This window comes from Aethalodelphis obliquidens, unplaced genomic scaffold (assembly GCF_003676395.1).
Source record: "Aethalodelphis obliquidens isolate GAN/ISIS:26980383/991018 unplaced genomic scaffold, ASM367639v1 scaffold3, whole genome shotgun sequence".
NCBI lineage: Eukaryota > Metazoa > Chordata > Mammalia > Artiodactyla > Delphinidae > Aethalodelphis > Aethalodelphis obliquidens.
The window spans coordinates 79,923,167-79,940,839 of record NW_020837947.1 but is presented as its reverse complement, the minus strand read 5'-3'; the positions used below and the strand labels follow the sequence as shown (position 1 = coordinate 79,940,839).

The following is a 17,673-nucleotide window of genomic DNA, read 5'->3' as shown; positions in this document are numbered from 1 at the left end:
TGGCTCACGGGCCCAGCCGCTCCGCGGCATGTGGGATCTTCCCGGACCGGGGCAGGAACCCGCGTCCCCTGCATCGGCAGGTGGACTCTCAACCACTGCGCCACTAGGGAAGCCCTGTTTTATTTTTTTAAATTCCACATATAAGTTATATCATACAGCATTTGTCTTTGTCTGACTTATTTCATTAAGGATAATACTCCCTAGGTCCATCTTCCTTGTTGCAAATGACAGAATTTCATTCTTTTTTTATGACTAATATTCCATTAGATAGATAGATAGATAGATAGATAGATAGATAGATAGATAGATAGATGTGATATATATCACTTCTTATTTAGCCATTCATCTCTTGATGGACTTAGGTTGCTTCCATATCTTGGCTATTCTCAATAGTGATGCTATGAACATTGGGGTGCATGTATCTTTTCAAATTAGTGGTGTTTTTGTATTTTTCAGGTATGTATACCGAGGAGTGGGATTGCTGGATCGTGTGGTAGCTTTATTTTTACTTTTTTGGGAAAGCTCCCTACTGTTTTCCACAGTGGCTGCACCAATTTACATTCCTACCAACAGTGTACATTAGGCTTTGAAGAGAAAAAAATAATCTCTAATGTAGGGAAGATGATCTCCATATACAAAAGAAAAGAACCATTTTCTGAACCATTTATCATTTATCTGAATCATTTATCTTTACCAAAAGAACCATTTATCAAAAAGCCTTAAATAAAGTAATAAATTAAGTGAAACTCATATCTTCTTATGTTGTTTTCTTTGTACCCCCAGGGACTCAAGCAGTGCCTGTTGTACAGCTGGAGCTCAATAAATGTTTGTTGAATTGCTGTTTGTAAGATTCTACTGTGTTTGGTAACTAGGGAGAAAATCTGAGGCAATGGTAGGTCTAAGGTATATGAGAAGGGCTTGTGAGAGGTGCTGATAGATGATTGGGAACAAGGAGAATCCCCTTGGATCCCAGGATGAGCAATGGACTACCTTAGAAATCATATTTTAGCAGCCGATTGACGTGATTCGTTCAGTGTATCAGACAGTATGAAAGATGAACCAGAGTGAGGGAACCCATCGGCCAGAGCCTAGTAAAAAGTCGATGAAATAATGCAGGCTAAGAATAATGAAGGTCTTCGTCACACGTGGTAGATTGGGCTGTGCATCTCATCACCACAGAGGGAAGGTTTTTTTGTGTTTGTTTGATTGCATGTGTGTCTTGTATCTGAGTCTGAGGTTTACCTTGATTTGTGGTCTTGCGATTTGCTTACTAGATGAAAAGGACTGGACAGACACAAATACATATATGTGTATGTGAGTTTCTTAGGGGACGGCATCTATCAAAAGAAATTTCCTGTTGGAGGCTAAATGCTTCCTAGAGTGGGCATTAGGGATGCTTAGTGTTTGGGGGGAGAGGGAGAGAGAGAGAGAGAAAATGAATGAAGGTGAATGAGAATCCCTAGACTCAGCTATTGCTCACTTCAGGTGCAGTGGAAGGAATTAAGAAATTTGACCTAAAGCAGAAGATTGTAAATGAAGTGGAAGACTGACCCTCACAACCTCTGTTCCAGACTCCTTCCAGGGAGTACTATGAAGAAGCCAGAAACCTAACAACTGAATTCCATGGATTCTCTTGCAGCTGGAATCCTTGATGTAATTTAGGATCCCCTAGTCCGATGCACGAGCCTGAGACTTGAACTGAACCTGAGTTAATGGAGGGCCACGCGGCATCTGGGTGTTGATCTTGCTGGTCTCTTTAGCGGCTCAGTGTGACTGTGGTGGTGGAGTCCAGACAAGAGCATCTCAGCCGAGGAGGTGGGGCTCCAGCCATTTGGACACTGGCTTTCTGATTCTACAGCAGCGGTCCCCAGCCTTCCATGAAACCCCAGGGACTGGTTTCATGGAAGACAGTTTTTCCACGGACGTAGGTGGGGAATGGTTCAGGCAGTAATGTGAGCGATGGGGAGAGGCAGGTGAAGCCTCACTCGCTCACCCACCGCTCACCTCCTGCTGTGCAGCCCGGGACCCCTGTTCTTACAGTTTCCTGGCTGAGGACCTTTCAGTAGCTGGTTTTATGCTTTTGTTTTGGAGATCATTCCTGGAGATCAGACCCAGAACCCACTTCTATCCCCCTTCCAACAGTTTTATAGCACCAAATTCTATTACTTAACCTTTTTGCTTAAAAGACTGTGATGTTCTTTTATTTTCAACTCAATTCTGACACAAGGGACCATTCTTTCCAAGCGTCATTTTTTAAAAAAATTAATCACCCCTGGAGTGCACTGGAATTTTACTGCCCCTCTGTTACAGAGTAGAATCAAAGAGACAGTTGCACGAAAAAGGGGACGATTGTGTTTTGGGACCAAGAAACCATTTTTTAACTGCACCTGTGTTTTGACTTCATGGGCAGTTATGTATAATTGTCAGGCTGTCATTCACTAGAACATACACAGTGGAGGCTTGTTTGCTGATACACAAAGACTCTAAAAGGTGATTTGGTTTCAACTACATTTCTGAGATATTTGGGAGCATTCATAATTACTTTATTATTATCTTAGCATGCTTTCCTATTTCTTTGCTTAAGTACTTACATTAATACCACCATGAGTCAGATTTTTATTATTTCAGAGAATAGTTCAAGTTCCAACTCATCTAGGAAAATGTTTTGGACCAGCTAAGCCAAATAAATCTCCCTGATCCTTTCACCCAGAATTATTATTTTCTAAAGAACAATTTCTTTCCGTTCTTTATATATGTTGCCATAAACTGCTAATTTATGTTTACATATGACTTACCTTCTAAGCACAGTGTGCATACCTTGGAGTCAAGAAGTGTGCTTTAGAGTTGAGGTTAGGGTGAGTTTTTCAACAATAGAGTTTGATGTCAAAAATTTCTAAAACAAGCCTCCAGGGTATCAGGCTAGCCGATGTTTAATTTCGGTCACTGTCAGGGCTCCTTCCCATACATCCCCCAGGTCTTTGCAGGCACTTAAGCGATCCAGCCTTCTCAGAAGAACTCTCCTGGCTTAAACCTCCCCATCACTATTGGCATGGGCCCTTGATCGTGGCTTGTTGTATGTGTTCTGTGCCACAGTTGGGAAAGGAAATATAGACCATGCTTACTTTTTTCAGTGCCCTTGTATATACGTCCCAAAGCAGCTCTCCATCTCAGGTGCTACATGCAAACTGCTCTGGTCTCTGCCCCTCCCTTCCTCTTGGGGAAAGCCCTCATCTTCCTTCGGGACCTGTAACTTTGGCTTTTGAAACTTCAAAGCACTGGTTCCCATCCCCTCCTACTGCAGAAAAATGTAGCCTAGACTTCACCAAGGAGAGCCGGGAAGAAAGGTGGGATTTTGGTCCTCTAGCTTCTGACCACTTTGGGGATGGAGGAAGGAGAAACACAAAACAGAAGTAAATGAGGCGCCGTGTCAATGAACAGAGATTCCTCTTCATCCCCCCATCACCAGTCACTCGGCATCTATCTGTGTGCCCTATTTATAGTAAGTGATCAACAAATACGCATTAACTGGTAAGGATGTTATTAATAACTTCCCGCTTAAATGATTTATTTTGCATTATAGGGTGATATAGATATATATTCTTTTTTTTTTTTTTTTTGGAAAATTGTTTTGGCTACACCAAGTGGCTTTGTTCCCTGACCAGGGACTGAACCAGCACCCTTGGCCGTGAGAGCACAGAGCCCTAACCACTGGATCAACAGGGAATTCCCAGGATGATATTTATATTTTAGATGTATAGAGAATGATATTTAGTTTTATAGGCATTCATCTTTATTTCCTTCAAATACGTGCCACTAACCACCCAAACAACTTGTTTACAACTGGAATCTTGGAGTTTCTTGAACTGAGTACACAGATATTAAAATAATACAATGATTGTTACATAGTGAAACAATGGAAAAAATCACATCCATGGAGAAAACCAAAGTTTCTATATCAATGCTTTTCTTCTGATAGCATTGCGTCTTTTAGAATGCTCTCCATTTTCTCTGTAGAAAATTTAAATCAGAGATCTGTGATCATATATTTTGTCGACCTTGCTAATCAATAAGAATATCTTGTTAATTCTAAAATTGAAATGTACAGATAAATTTCACAAAAAGTTTCTACATTTGCAGTCCTGCATTTACTGTAATACCATATAGTCAAATATGAATTTCCATGCATTATTCATAATAGAACACTGTCACATATTTGATATGGATTAAAGCATTAAAACATCAGATACAAAAAATAAATATACTATTTATGGTTTCAGTACCAGTATCCTGATTCCAAAAGCAAATCTTATTATGAGGACAGCATCTTGACAGTGAGTGATCTCAGAGTGATGTGAGGGGAATACAGATTGAGAAAAGGGCATGAAGGTTGGTTTTTTAAGAGATAGTTTAGTAGAGCACTGCACAGGGTTATGGAATAAGTAGATTTTGAAGAAGTGGGAGTCATGAAGGCCGCTCTTCCCTCCCTCCCTCCCTTCCTTCCTGCTTTTCTTTCATAATTTCTGCTGGTAAAAAGGAGGCGTACACTGGGAAATAAGTCAGCCAGGTTGATGGGGACTTGGGTTGGGCTTTTTCTTTCATTGCAGAATAAGGGAGTCCTGTCTATAGGTAGTGGAAGAAGCCCAGGAAGAAAGAGGTGTGAGGATGTAACATGAGTTCTGTGCTGAGAAACGGCACAATCTTGCTTCTTTCACTCTGCTCCCTGTGGTGGTATCCAAACCAGTCATATGAACACGGCCCATTGCTGGAACCAAGGAAGAATTTTAAATGCACACGAGAAGAGGGTACAGATGCGTCCAGGCCACCAAGACATGGCATCCAGGAGGCTGTGAGTCCTGGCCGGGTCTGGAGTGATGCCTGTGGGGGGAGACACTTGGGCACATCCTTCTAGGAGGAGAGCTCTGTCCCCTGGTGGCTCTTGTCCTTAGGAACTACTCTGTGGGCTGGATTTTTCCCCACTTTTGGTGAGACTGGAAGAGAACGCCCCTCTAAGGCATCCCACGGAGAAAGCGAGAACCGGAGACCTCACTCAGACCCCAATCAAGAAGCCTCATCTCACCAACCCTCTTGCTGTGGCCTCTGGGGAAAGAGTCATTGCTTCCTGTGCACCTAGCATGGCCTGGAAGACCCCACGGTCTAAGTTGTACCAGCACTTAGCAGACCATCACTGGGTTCCCAAGTCACCAAAATAACTTTTTGAGTGTTTCAGAAGGGCACAGTCGCTTGAAGTCAATTTTGGGAATAAATACCATAGAGGAGCTGAGAAATGAGGGGAAGTAGAATTGACTGAGACTATAGCATCTGTAGAAGCATCATGACTGAGCTCATTGGCAGACCTTTTGTTTTTCCATGGTCAGCTTTGTTCACATACCATCAATTAGCCACGATCGAAAACGGACATTTCCTCCCTGTGAGCGCTTTCCTGAGTCCAGAAACACTTCCATTTGCAAGTTGAATCTGCATTTATTCTCATGCTTTGTGTGAGCTCAGTATAAGATCTGAAGTATGTGAAATTATTTATGTATGTATTTTTAATATTTTATTTTTATACAATTTTTAAAGGTTACACTCAATTTACAGTTCTTACTAAATATTGGCTATATTCCCCGTGTTGTACAGTACATCCTTGCAGCCCATCTTACACCCAAGAGTTTGTACTTCCTACTCCCCCTTCCCTGTATTTCCCCTCCCCCCTCCCCACTGGTAACCACTAGTTTGTTCTCTATATCCGTGAGTCTGCTTCTTTTATGTTATATTCACTAGTTTGTAGTATTTCTTAGATTCCACATACAAGTGATATCATACAGTATTTGTCTTTATCTGTCCAACTTATTTTATTTTATTGGCCACACCATGCAGCTTGTGGGATCTTAGTTCCCTGGCCAGGGATTAAACCCAGGCCCTGGCAGTGAAAATGCTGAGTCCTAACCACTGGACCACTAGGGAATTCCCTGTCTGATTTATTTCACTTAGCATAATGTCCTCCAAGTCCACCCATGTTGCTGCAAATGGCAAAATTTCTTTCTTTTCTATGGCTGAGTAATATTCCATTGTATATATGCCACATCTTCTTTATCCATTCATCTGTTGATGGACACTAGCTTGCTTCCATGTCTTGGCAACTGTAAATAATGCTGCTATGAACACTGAGGTGCATGTATCTTTTCAAATTAGTGTTTTTTTGTTTTTTTCAGATATATAGCCAGAAGTGGCATTGCCAGATCATATGATAGCTCTATTTTTTAGTTTTTTGAGAAACCTCCACACTGTTTTCCACAGTGTCTGCACAAATTTACATTCCCACCAAAAGTCTACAAGGGTTCCCTTTTCTCCACATCCTCTCCAGCATTTGTTATTTGTGTTCTTTTTGATGATGGCCATTCTGACAGGTGTGAGGTGATAGCTCATTGTGGTTTTGATTTGCATTTCCCTGATGATTAGTGACATTGAGAACCTTTTCATGTACCTGTTGGCCACCTGTATGTCTTCTTTGGAAAAATGTCTATTCAGTTCTTCTGCCCATTGTTTAATTGGGTTGTTTTGGTTGTTGAGTTGTATTAGCTGTTTATATATGTTGGATATTAACCCCTTATCAGTCATATCATTTGCAAATATTGTCACCCATTCAGTAGGTTGTCTTTGCATTTTGTCGATGGTTTCCTTTGCTTTGCAAAAGCTTTTAAGTATAATTAGGTACCATTTGTTTATTTTTGCTTTTATTTCCTTTACTTCAGGAGGTGGATCCAAAAAATAATGCTTTGATTTATGTCAAAGCGTGTTCTGCCTACGTTTTCCTCTAGGTGTTTTATAGTATCTGGTCTTACATTTAGGTCTCTAAACCATTTTGAGTTTATTTTTTTATATAATGTTAGAGAATATCCTAATTTCATTCTTTTACTAAAGTATGCAAATTTAGAATGATATATTCAGGTAGAAAATAAAGCAAAGCCCCAAACAAAATTAGTTTCAATAAAACAGGAATAATACTACTGTCTACTTCATAAAGTTATTATGTGGTTAAACATATGCATTTCTTCTTAAAATTAGGTTCCATAAATGGTCAACTCTTCTGTAGATTTTAATGCTGTCAAATACATTCACTTTTTCAGTTCTTTAATAGCAGTCATTTGTTAGCCAGTGATACCTAATGAGATAGAAATAAATTTTTCCTTCTTTATATTATAAAATATTTCATACATACAGGAGTATTATGTAACATATATGTAAAACATAAAGAAAAAGAACAAAACATACATCATACATTCACCATGAAGCTTAAGAAAAAAAAATTTCTATTACTTTTGAGGCCCACAGCTGGAAAAATTTCATATCTCTATGAAAAAATATTTATTTGTTAAGTACATTTATTGTTCAGTATGTTTACTGCACTCAACAAGTTAAAACAAGTTTAGTTTACTGGACAGATGTATACGTATACATATAGAAACTTGTTCATTGTGTTGTTCAAACCTCCCTATCATTATTTATTTTTGATCTGTCTGATCTGTCAACCACACAGAGAGAGGTGTGTAAAAATATTCTTCTCTGATGGTAGATTTCTCTGTCCTAATAGTTTTATCAATTTTTTGGCTTTATAGGTTATTATATGCAATCAAGTTTAGAATTGTCACATACAACACGAAATGAACACTTCTTTAATAGTAACACCCTCTTTATCTCAAGTAATGCTTTTTTTTTTTTTTTTCAAGTAATGTTTTTTGCCTTACGTATTACACCAGTTTTGTTTTGCTGTTGTTGCTGTTTTGTTGTTGTTACTCTTTCCCTGGAATATATTTTTTCCATCATTTTATTTAAAACATTCTGTGCTTTTATAGTTTGGGTATTTCTCTTCTAAACCTCATTTAGCTGAATTTTTTAAGTCTAACATGATGAACTTTGTCTTTTCATAATGCTGTAGTCCATTACACTTACCGTGACTCCTGATATGTTGGATTGTTTCTGCCATCACATGCTCTATTTCTAATTGTCTGTGTTTGTTTGTTTCAATTCTTATCTTCTTTGGATTGACTTTTTTCTCATTCCATGTTTTTCTATCTCCAGATTTGGATGTTATACACTGTACTTCAATTATTTGACAACCAGGTGCATGGGCTAAATCTGGCCTACCATCTTTTTTTGTAAATAAAGTTTTATTGGAACACAGCCATGCTTACAATTTACATATTGTCTATGCTACTTTCCTGCTACAGCAGTACAGCTGAGTAGCTGCCAACCGATATTGCCTGGCCCACAAATTCTGAAATATTTACAAACTGGCCTTTTACCGTAAAGTTTGCCAGCACCCAAACTAAAACATGTTCTGTATCATTATACGTTTATAGGGAAGCTTTTTCTTTAGCCTAGCTTTCTCCTTCTCATTTATATATGTATATATATATATAATTTAAATATGTTTGACTTGGTGGTTCTCACAATAAATATTTATTCATGCACTCCCTGTCTGCTCAGCTCAGCATTTTGGAATGGGTCAAACAGCTCTTCAATAAATTGATCAGACATTCTTGCATGCATTAAATAAAATATCACAATATCCTCTCTGAACTGAAATTAGCTGGCCTTTAAACTGGGAAGGGTTTCAGATTCTAAACTACTTTATACGCTAGTGCAACTATGTTTGCTTTAATTATGAGAATTAAAATAGAAAAAAGTGTCAGTTGGCAAAGCAGGAAAGGGATTTGAGAATTTTTAAAGTAATAATTAAAGTTCTGCTCAAAAGCTGTTGATGTTAAAATGAAAATATAATGAAATCCCCGTACTTCAAACACTGCAGTGCTCGGACTTCACTTATTGAATGCAGTTTCCAGGGAGTCCCAGTTCCCCACAGTTATCATAGATGTGGAGCATCACGCTAACTGCCTTAACTGACAATAGCATGTGTGTTCTCTGATCCTGGGGAAACTCACATCCAGCAAACGAGCTTAGATACACAGATACATCTGCTTAGACATTTCCCACGAGTTTCTCTTTTGGTGTAAGAGCCAATGACTATTAAGCCTGGGACAATTTTCTTAGTTCTCATCAACAAAATGAAGGCTTCCTTTCTCTGGAGAATCACCGGCTGTCACGGTGCTCTGTACAGAACATGGAACCGTTTCTGTTTGTAGCAGTTTGAGAGAGAGGGGTTTGGACTAATGGGGAGCGGAGGAAACCTCAACCATATTAAGTGTGAATGTTCTTGGGGAAATGCTTTGCCTCAACAAATGTAGTTGCCCGAAGTCCAGCAGTTATCAATAAAGAGTAATAGCAACTCTCATACACATATGACCTGGGAGAGATCAAGCAAAACTGGGGCATGGAAAAATCTGAATATTTGCAAGGTATGGTTTAGAGCTTGTAATGTGATGCGACAGATCTAAGCTAGCTCAACTGTAACATATATATATACACACACATATAGGTATATACGTATAAACAGTCCAGTCTGTGTCCTGTGTGGAATAATTGATGCCACACAGATGTCTCCAGGAATGGAAGTGAAGGAAGATACTTCATGGAAGGCAGCTTGCCTAGCAATGTAGTTTAAAATAGTCATTTCCCAAGTATGCATCATGCTTCAACCGTGGGTCTTGGGACCAATTTACTGTGACAAATTTTTTAAAAACAGTAATCTGTATTAAACTTCAAACAGAATAAGACAGAAAATATCAGAGCACATTCTACAGAGTTAGGCTAAGAATCTTGTATAACGTTTGCCTTATATACACATGATTGTGGTTGTAAGATGTGGAGTCCCAGTCAAAAATACTTTGAAAGTCACCTGTCAAAGAAGCAGAGTCACGGAGTAGATACAGGAATTCCACTGTTGGGAAATTATATGGAATGATTATATAGAGTCTATTTATACACGGTTCAGTGCTAATAAGCACTAGTGGAGCTAACAGAAGACAGGCTAATACATTTCTTACCTCTGGTGGTAAGGTTAGGGGGGAAGTGGCTTCGTATGTTTTGCTTCAGTTCAAAAGCTAGACGTCTCTTCTGCTACGAGAAAGTGTTTTTGTTCCCGTTTCCAGCATTCCCTTAGCTTGCTCCCATTTTCTCTTCTGCCCAGGAGATTGCATCAACAATTTGAAAGCTATAAGGAGCAAGTGAGAAAAATAGGGGAAGAAGCACGGCGTTACCAGGGTGAGCACAAAGACGATGCTCCGACCTGCGGGATCTGCCACAAGACCAAGTTCGCCGATGGCTGCGGCCACCTGTGCTCCTACTGCAGCACCAAGTTCTGCGCGCGCTGCGGGGGCCGCGTGTCCCTGCGGTCCAACAACGTGAGTAGAGCCGCCCACGGTGCGCACAGGTGGATGCGCCCCGCCTCCCCCGTGACCAGAGCAGGGGACGAGCGATGCAGATAATTCATAAAAGATGCGCTTTCTGTATGTGTGTATCTCGATAAATGATTCCCATTCAACACCAACAGATTACCTATGGGAGTAAGTTTATTTTCTGAAGAAAGTAGTTAATGTAGATTTAATATCGTGAATTATGAAACCCTTGAAGTGTGTTACCACCAATTCTTCTTGTACAAAAAAAGCAGAACAAAACAACCTACCTTGAATTTCTGCAACATACGTTTCAGATTGAATGAAGACAAAATCAAGGTAGATTGTGTGGCATTAAATTTAACCCAATGCAATCATGTATAAAGCAATAATTAGCCTCTGTGAGAGTAACTTCAAATTTGCTGTCATGTTAAAAAAGGAAAAGAGTGCTAAGTCTTATGGAAATTATTTGGATATTTAAAGAGTGTGTCAAAATTTTAATTTCGTGGGGGAAAGTGGTGGTTTACACTTATAGCTTCCTAATTTGGAAAATCAGAGTTAAAATGAAAGTGAACCTACCCATCAACATTGTATTCTTTGGTAGTGTATTTGAGTTGTAAGTAGGGTATTATTCTAAAATCTCTTCTAGGGGAATTAAGACATTTAGTAAAATAGATGCATTATTAAACTTATTTTCTTTGTAGCCTTAACTTCTCCGAGCAACAGCATCTTTATCTATGAAACTGTATGGTAGTAATTAATGCATATGGCTGTTATGAGAATTAAAACAATTCAAATCTATGCAACTTTAATTTTTCTTTATGTTCCGTTCTTATGGTCACATAAGTTTTCTTTTGTCTTCCTAAAAGTTATGTGTTTTAGCTAATCCTCGTATGCTACCTTAAAGCCTTTCCAAAACAAGCTTGGATTGAGATCGTGTCTGGTGCATAAAAAGTGCACAGGACCTATTTGTTAAATTTCCCTTCTTTAGTTCTTGAACACACTTTTTGGAATGAATTCTTGCAAATGAGACCTGTGATGGTATTCAAAATATTAACAACTCATGCAGTAAGGGTACTGTCCAATCTGAAAGGGTGCTGATGCTGAATGCTAGGGTGCAAATGGGCTGAGTGCCCATAGCTGTTGAATGCTTTTAACTTCACATTATAGGTTTGAGGCAATCCAATAACATAGAATCAAACATATTTTAAACAGGAGAGGGGTTTAAAGGAAATTGAGCTACCTATGCTTTTGAGCAGACAAGCAGGCCTAATGTAGTTCATCCATCTTTACTAAACCCATTCAATCTTGGAAAAAATATTCAAAAAACAAAACAAAGCACAACTTAAAATATTTAATCTTGGACAAAGGACACAAAATTGTATAAATTTGTTTTTTTCCTGTGACACTGTAAATTTTGAAATACCTGTTATGAATAAATCTTCCTTGTGGGATAATTTATGGCTAAATGGTTAACAGATTTCTTTTCTCATCTTTATTTATTACAAACACTTCCCATTCTTAGATTTTTCCAGGTCATAACTATAAATATTTTAAGAGTAATTTGATATAATTATTCATTCAAATTTTATGCATTTTAATATGTCTTTTCAATAATAGGTGGACTAAATATGGTAGTGAATTAAGTTTTCTTTCTGAAGAATGATTTAAATGTAGATTTAATAATCCAAGTTCTCGAAAGTTCTGAAATTATAGTGCCCAACTTTTGTACCTAACCTATAGCAGGATCAGTATATGTGTATTTTCAACAAAAGATTGAACAGTGACTATTTTTTGGTAAGAATAAATATTTACTTTTTAAACTACCTGTGCTTTTATACTTTAAAGTAACACATGATTGCTTTCTTAAAATCTGTTTATTAATATATGCCTTATTTTTGTTTTTCTCTTCTTTTCCCTCTCTCTTTACTCTGCTTCCTTGGATGCTTTCCCAAAGGAGGACAAAGTGGTTAGAATCCATGATTTCTTTTCTATCGTTTGTTATTACAATGCTGTGAACTTTATTAAGTGAATGTTTCACCTAGTGTTGTTAATCACTATATTTCACAAAGAAATTACATGCTAGGAAGAGCTCATTCGTAGCTCTCATTGAAAAATAAAATGAACATCTAGGAGCATTACAGAGTTTTATATTAATAGATACAGTCTGGGTAGTTTGTGTTCATGGGAACAGTGATATTTTAACATAATTTAAATCATTATGAAGCTCATTTGTCCTCTTAGCTCCCTGAGTTTTGAGGATGATTCATCTGCCTTGAGGAACAATAAAGTCTAATGGGCCTTACCTTTCTCATCACCCATTGGACGCATGGTGGGTGATTTGAAACTCTACAGCAGGAGGAATGGGATGTACTGATTTAGTGGAGAGAATGGATCAAATTAAAATCAAGAGCTCAGAATAAAATGATCTATAGAATACAAGTAGCAGAGTTGTCATATTGAACCACAGTTTTGCTCTTTTCTTCTCCCTCATGCATTGAAATCACTCCTAAGGAAGTAAAAGGTCACCTTTAACTCTTATCAGTCTTGGAAATCACAGAGGATGTACTCAGTAAGATAGGAGACAAGTGGAATCTTACATCAGCCTGTCCTTTGCAGACATACTATACACTTTCATTTGGTGTAAATTACAATTTCCCGATATGAGACTGAGGCAATGAGTATTTTGGGTTCAATATATCAACTCAGCTGCCTCTGTTCAACTGTTTTAAAGTTTAGATTACATACTGCAGTGTGTAGGCAGCAAGCCTGACATTAAGCTGAACATTAACTTGTGTTTTTAAACTTGATGTTAGTATATGTTCATAAGTTTTTTCTATGAAAAAGAAATCAGGGTATTATATAGGGTAGTTATTTTCACTAAATGTGTTTGCCTGTACCATTGGTGGTACGTGAGATCATTCTAGGTGCTATTATTTTAATGCAATACCGGTTTTCCCCACTATCTGAAAATAGAGATTTTCTATGAAAACTTTTGTAAGACCAAATGGCATAAAGAGAAGAAACAATTACCTCTGGACATATCTTGCTAACGGATGCACAAAATAAATCAGATAAGGCACAAATGCCCACAGACACATTTCAAAGCTGGTGGCTGGATGCTGAGATGCTGAGTGCAGTCCCTGGGGAAGGAGCTTGTCAGGGCTGCTCTCTCTGCTCTGGGTGTGTACTACCTCTATAACAGCTCACTCCAAAACAAACACGGAATGCTAATTTTCACATCTCACCTTTTTTCTTTCGTAAAAGCAAAGTGGAGTGAAGGGAACTTTTAAAAAGCGGGGGATACGTGTAATGTATTGTATTAGGATAAAAACATAGACTATCACACTTTTGGTTTCATGAACACTACTTTGGATGAGTCTACATTTGAAATGCAGGTAATTTTAAAATCCTTTAAAGAATAAAAGTTTAAGTACATAAATAATGCTGGTGTTGTGCAGACTTCAGCTACTTCCGTAGGGCTGGCCAGATTGATTGTTCCCATACAGTTAGGGTATTTGTGCTTGTTATGATTACTGACTCTGTAATAAGAATTCAGGGGGATTTTGTGGTTGTCAGTCAAAAATAGAATGAAAAAACCTGTAAAATACAATCACTTTCAATTATTACCTTCACTTTGATTAGAACGCATATATCTACCATTTATGTTTAAGTACTTCGTCAAAATTTCATTAAAATGCTTCTTAGCTGATTGAGGTTGATGACGAATTTCCATTTTGGTCCAAGGAAACTGAAGCCAGATTTTGTCTTAGTTGTGTTAAAGAGAATAGCCAAGTATTAAGCAAAGTACTTGATTGCTATTTCTTTCCCTATTCGTCTGAGATCTTTTATTTGTCGTAGAGAAATTATAATTTACAGATGTGTGGAGGGGGTGCTTTTATGAGAGGAAAGCAAAGACTAATAAGGATGAATAAAACTTTCCTAAAAGGAATCTCCATCTTGTTCAATAAAATAACGATGAGCTCTACCTAGTTTGTTAAATTGGTGAATAAAGTGACTAAAATACTAGTGTATATGATATGAAGACCTAAGGATAGCTAGAACATAAATATTTCTTTACTGAGTCCAGTGAAAAGTATTAATGATCACATCTTTTGCAGCCTGGCAATATTTTATTTCAAAACTTCACTCTTAGCCTAAATCACCTCTAGTAATTTGGGAGATTGTGTACTTATAAAGAAAACAGCTTGTCATGAAGAATCACTTTGCACTTGACGCATGTATAAAATAATCTCATTATAAATTATTACGTGTGTAAAGTGCAAAGTGCACACTCTGAGAGATAAAATGATAATTTTTATTTCATCAAAAGACTTCTCTGAAGTCTAAATATATAGGGATACTGTGGATTTCCCCACAGCCTGTTTAAATTGGGTTTTTTTTAACATCTTTATTGGAGTATAATTGCTTTACAATGGTGTGTTAGTTTCTGCTTTATAACAAAGTGAATCAGCTATACATAACCATATATCACCATATCTCCTCCCTCTTCCATCTCCCTCCCACCCTCCCTATCCCACCCCTCTAGGTGGTCACAAAGCACCTTGCCAATCTCCCTGGGCTATGCGGCTGCTTCCCACTAGCTATTTATTTTACATTTGGTAGTGTATATATGTCCATGCCACTCTCTCACATCATCCCAGCTTACCCTTCCCCCTCCCCGAGTCCTCAAATCCATTCTTTACATCTGTGTCTTTATTCCTGTCATGCCCCTACATTCTTCAGAACCTTTTTTTTTAGATTCCATATATATGTGTTAGCATACAGTATTTGATTTTCTCTTTCTGACTTCCTTCACTCTGTATGACAGCCTTTAGGTCCATCCACCTCACTACAAATAACTCAATTTTGTTTCTTTTATGGCTGAGTAATATTCCATTGTATATATGTGCCACATCTTCTTTATCCATTCATCTGTCGATGGACACTTAAGTTGCTTCCATGTCCTGGCTATTGTAAATAGAGCTGCAATGAACATTGTGGTACATGACTCTTTTTTTTTTTTTTTTGGCGGTACGCGGGCCTCTTACTGCTGTGGCCTCTCCCATTGTGGAGCACAGGCTCCGGACGCCCAGGCTCAGTGGCCATGGCTCATGGGCCCAGTGGCTCCGTGGCATGTGGGATCTTCCCAGACCGGGGCACGAACCCATGTCCCCTGCATTGGCAGGCGGACTCTCAACCACTGCACTACCACGGAAGCCGCATGACTCTTTTTGAATTATGTTTTTCTCAGGGTATATGCCCAGTAGTGAGATTGCTGGGTCATATGGTAGTTCTATTTTTAGTTTTTTAGGGAACCTTCGTACTGTTCTCCATAGTGGCTGTATCAATTTACATTCCCACCAACACTGCAAGAGGGTTCCCTTTTCTCCACACCCTCTCCAGCATTTATTGTTTCTAGATTTTTTGATGATGGCCATTCTGCCTGGTGTGAGGTGATACCTCATTGTAGTTTTTATTTACATTTCTCTAATGATTAGTGATGTTGAGCATCCTTTCAGGTGTTTGTTGGCAATTTGTATATCTTTTTGGAGAAATGTCTATTTAGATCTTCTGCCCATTTTTGGATTGGGTTGTTTGTTTTTTTGATATTGAGCTGCATGAGCTGCCTGTGTATTTTGTAGATTAATCCTTTGTCAGTTGCTTCATTTGCAAATATTCTCTCCCATTCTGAGGGTTGCCTTTTCTTCTTGTTTATGGTTCCCTTTGCTGTGCAAAAGCTTTTAAGTTTCATTAGGTCCCATTTGTTTATTTTTGCTTTTATTTCCATTTCTCTAGGAGGTGAGTCAAAAAGGGTCTTGCTGTGATTTATGTCATAGAGTGTTCTGCCTATATTTTCCTCTAAGAGTCTTATAGTGTCTGGCTTTACATTTAGGTCTTTAATCCATTTTGAGTTTATTTTTGTGTATGGTGTTAGGGAGTGTTCTAATTTCCTTCTTTTACATGTAGCTGTCCTGTTTAACCAGCACCACTTATTGAAGAGGCTGTCTTTATTCCATTGTGTATTCTTGCCTCCTTTATTAAAGATAAAGTGACCATATGTGTGTGGGTTTATCTGTCTCTGGGCTTTCTATGCTGTTCTGTTGATCTATATTTCTGTTTTTGTGCCAGTACCATACTGTCTTGATTACTGTACCTTTGTAGTATAGTCTGAAGTCAGAGAGTCTGATTCCTCCAGCTCTGTTTTTCTTTCTCTCAAGATTGCTTTGGCTATTCAGAGTCTTTTGTGTTTCCATACAAATTGTGAAATTTTTTGTTCTAGTTCTGTGAAAAATGCCATTGGTAGTTTGATAGGGATTGCATTGAATCTGTAGATTGCTTTGGGTAGTGTAGTCATTTTCACAATGTTGATTCTTCCAATCTAAAAACATGGTATATCTCTCCATCTGTTTGTATCATCTTTAATTTCTCTCATCAGTGTCTTATAGTTTTCTGCATACAGGTCTTTTGTCTCCTTAGGTAGGTTTATTCCTAGGTATTTTATTCTTTTTGTTGCAATGGTAAATGGGAATGTTTCCTTAATTTCTCTTTCAGATTCTTCATCATTTGTGTATAGGAATGCAAGACATTTCTGTGCATTAATTTTATACCCTGCTACTTTACCAGATTCATTGATTAGCTCTAGTAGTTTTCTGGTAGCATCTTTGGGATTTTCTATGTATAGTATCATGCCATCTGGAAACAGTGACTGTTTTACTTCTTCTTTTCCGATTTGGATTTTTATTTCTTTTTCTTCTCTGATTGCTGTGGCTAAAACTTCCAAAACTATGTTGAATAATAGTGGTGAGAGTGGGCAACTTTGTCTTATTCCTGATCTTAGTGGAAATGGTTTCAGTTTTTCACCATTGAGAATGATGCTGGCCATGGGTTTGTCATATATGGCCTTTATTATGTTAAGGTAAGTTCCCTCTATGCTTACTTTCTGGTGAGTTTTTATCATAAATAAAATTCTATGAATTTGTCAAAAGCTTTCTCTGCATCTATTGAGATGATCATATGGTTTTTCTCCACCAATTTGTTAATATGGTTTATCACATTGATTTATTTGTATATATTGAAGATTCCTTGCATTCCTGGGATAACCCTCACTTGATCATGGTGTATGATCATTTTAATGTGCTGTTGGATTATGTTTGCTAGTATTTTGTTGAGGATTTTTGCATCTATGTTCATCAGTGATTTTGGTCTGTAGTTGTCTTTTTTTTGTGACATCTTTTATCTGGTTTAGGTATCAGGGTGATGGTGGCCTCGTAGAATGAGTTTGGGAGTGTTCCTCCCTCTGCTATATTTTGGAAGAGTTTGAGAAGGATAGGTGTTAACTCTTCCCTAAATGTTTGATAGAATTCGCCTGTGAACCTAT

General features: G+C 38.0%; 1 protein-coding gene across 2 annotated transcripts in view; it reads left to right on the top strand.

The window, feature by feature from the left end:
• RIMS1 (regulating synaptic membrane exocytosis 1) overlaps positions 1–17,673 on the top strand; it is a 471,448-nt gene that overhangs the window by 182,950 nt on the left and 270,825 nt on the right. The window contains exons 3-4 of one of the 2 annotated variants that reach the window (XM_027092566.1): positions 10,088–10,301; positions 12,250–12,261. In XM_027092566.1, coding sequence (XP_026948367.1) covers positions 10,088–10,301; positions 12,250–12,261 — 226 coding nt within the window. The remainder of the gene's footprint in view (positions 1–10,087; positions 10,302–12,249; positions 12,262–17,673) is intronic. The other variant, XM_027092571.1, reaches the window with a different exon arrangement.